The sequence below is a fragment of the Eleutherodactylus coqui genome, chromosome 6, assembly GCF_035609145.1.
Source record: "Eleutherodactylus coqui strain aEleCoq1 chromosome 6, aEleCoq1.hap1, whole genome shotgun sequence".
Classification (NCBI taxonomy): Eukaryota; Metazoa; Chordata; class Amphibia; order Anura; family Eleutherodactylidae; genus Eleutherodactylus; species Eleutherodactylus coqui.
Window position 1 is genome coordinate 46,027,015 of NC_089842.1, and position 2,605 is coordinate 46,029,619.

A 2,605-nucleotide genomic window follows, 5' to 3' on the forward strand; every position below is an offset into this window, starting at 1 on the left:
TGGGAGCCTGAGGTGCAGCCATGCATGTTGCCCCTGCCCTTCCCTATCCATTTCTGTGGTGTTTCCATGACTTTCGGATGTTTTCCAGAGTTTCACAAGTCATGACCTATGCGGAGCATCGGTCCCATGCAAAAATGCTCAAGTCGCCCATTGACTTCAATGGGGCTCGTTACTCGAAACGAGCTCTCGAGTATCGCGGAAAGTTCGACTCGAGCAATGAGCACCCGAGCATTTTGGTGCTCGCTCATCTCTAGTTTCTATGTAACTCCTTCTAGATGCTTGAATTTTTGAACAATGAGTGTATATCATATAGTATGTACAGTTCCATTTTATAACTTTAAAATTCAGGAGGCCACTCAATTATTTTCTGATGCACAGAAATAAGCACTGTCCTCTCCTGAGAGTAATTAACATAACTATTGGTGTCTGCTTGTCTCTATATAATGTACCAGTTTCATTTAAATGGACTTTATTTTCTCTACATCTTAAGGTCAGAAAAATGTTATTGTCTTAATAACAAAATGTTTATCATCCATATTTTTTTTTCATGTAGCAAAAGCCATAGGCAAAGTTGTAAACTTTTTGGGACAAGTACCAGTTGATATGCAAAATGAACCTTCTCTTTCGTGTCAGCTATTGTAGTAACTCGGAAGTTTGAACTCCTGAACAAATTATAAATGAAAGCCACATTGGATTTAACTTGTTCAAAAAGCTTTCATCTACATTTATCAGGATATTGACATCATCAAGACATCAATATTATTAGGATATCAACATGTGAGCGCATAATGCCTGACACCTCCACAAATATTCTGCTTTATTAATCTAACACTATTTTTTGTACTTTTTCACCTTTCTTTTTTTACTTAACTGCAGACTTTCTTCTAGTTAAAATACAGGTCCTCCCAAGTCAGAGAGAGCTGCTGGAAGCTGTAAATCACTTACTATGTACAGAACAGGAGCTTCTTCGGTGTGTCAGAAAAATATAACAAGGCTGCCCTCATCAGGTGTCCAAAGAAGCGGCTCGCCATGTCACAGGTAAAGAGCAGTACAGGACATGCTGTACCACCTTGTACTGTAGATAGGCGTGAATAAGTACGCAGTCAGTGTATGCATTTTTACCAGTAAAAAGCCAGTGCTGATTGGCTGGATTTTCTACCAAACTGCACATGCTAGAGATGCAGATTGCCTGATATTCCATGTTAAATCTGGTTTCAAGTAACAAAGGTCCGAAAAAGACCATTGCTTGTTGAAAATGTTGTATCCTGGATCCATTGTATCTTGAGGGACCTCTTACTGTCACAGAACTTGGGCTTTGATTAATGGTATGGATAAAGGAAATCGTACAACAATGGAATTTATATTTATAGGATTTTCCAATGTCCCGGAATTGCAGTATTTCTTATTTGCTTCATTTCTCTGTATCTATAGTATATCTGTAGCCGCTCATATGTTTTTAATTGTCGTCTATAACCTCAGTTCAAGCCTTCATACCCCTATGTACTTTTTTCTCTCTAACTTCTCATTTTTAGAAGAATGTTACATCTCAACAATTACACCCAACATGTTAAAAAATCTTCTATCAAATCATAAAACCATCACTTTCTATGGCTGTGCCGTGCAAATGTACTGTTTTTTGTTATTGGGATCTACAGAGTGCTACTTGCTGGCAGCCATGGCTTATGACCGATATAACGCCATATGTCATCCATTATTATATAATGTCATAATGAGTAGAAATGCTTGTGTTAAGCTTATCGTGTGCTCATGGCTCATTGGTTTGATAGTTGCCATAATACAGACGTCTCTTACATTCTCCTTACCTTTTTGTGGACCCAATAAAATCAACCATTTCTACTGTGACGTTCCACCTGTAATGGCCTTGGCATGTAGTGACACAAAGTTTAATGAAATTGTCACTTTTATAATTGTTCTACTACTGGTTGTAGGTGCTTTCCTATTAACAATTGTTTCTTATACACGGATCATTTGGACAATTATAAAGTACCATTTCACAGCAGGGATTAAGAAAGCTTTCTCCACCTGCACATCTCACCTCATAGTGGTGACTATATTTTATGGATCCGCTAGTTTAATGTATTTAAGGCCTAAGTCAACTTATGGTACAGATATGGACAAATTTATATCACTCATGTATACTGTTATTGCACCATTGTTAAATCCCTTTATTTACAGTTTAAGAAATAGTGATGTGAAATATGCTGTAAGAAAAATGATGTACAACACAAAAATAGGGCAGCCATAAAATATTATATATTTTTTTCTACATTTCCCACCATTCAGTGTATAATCATTTGTAAGTGTGCTTCCCTTCACAACCACAATTATGTTGATGTGTTAATGCTGCTGCATACATTTTCATACCTCATGGTGATTCTATTTCAATAAAAAAAAAATTAAAATGCCAATGGTCCTGGTCTTGATGGTATGATTCCCACTTCAATAGAAAAGGTAAGACAGTAGAGCGGTTATGCTCTGATAATGATAGGTAAGCTCTAGAAATACTGGCTTTCCGAGTCTTGTGGTCATACATAAAAGCTTCAGAATTTGAGTACGGGGAACCCTCTCCTGGCCCACTGAAGAT

General features: G+C 37.2%; 1 protein-coding gene across 1 annotated transcript; it reads left to right on the forward strand.

The window, feature by feature from the left end:
- Positions 1-1,327: 1,327 nt before the first annotated feature.
- On the forward strand, positions 1,328-2,266 carry LOC136633560 (olfactory receptor 10A3-like). The gene has a single exon (XM_066609322.1). The coding sequence runs from the start codon at positions 1,328-1,330 to the stop codon at positions 2,264-2,266; it is 939 nt and encodes a 312-aa protein (XP_066465419.1).
- Positions 2,267-2,605: the final 339 nt, after the last annotated feature.

Coding starts and splice junctions, on each gene's coding strand:
- LOC136633560 (XM_066609322.1), top strand. CDS start 1,328: ATGGATAAAGGAAATCGTACAACAATGGAATTTATATTTATAGGATTT.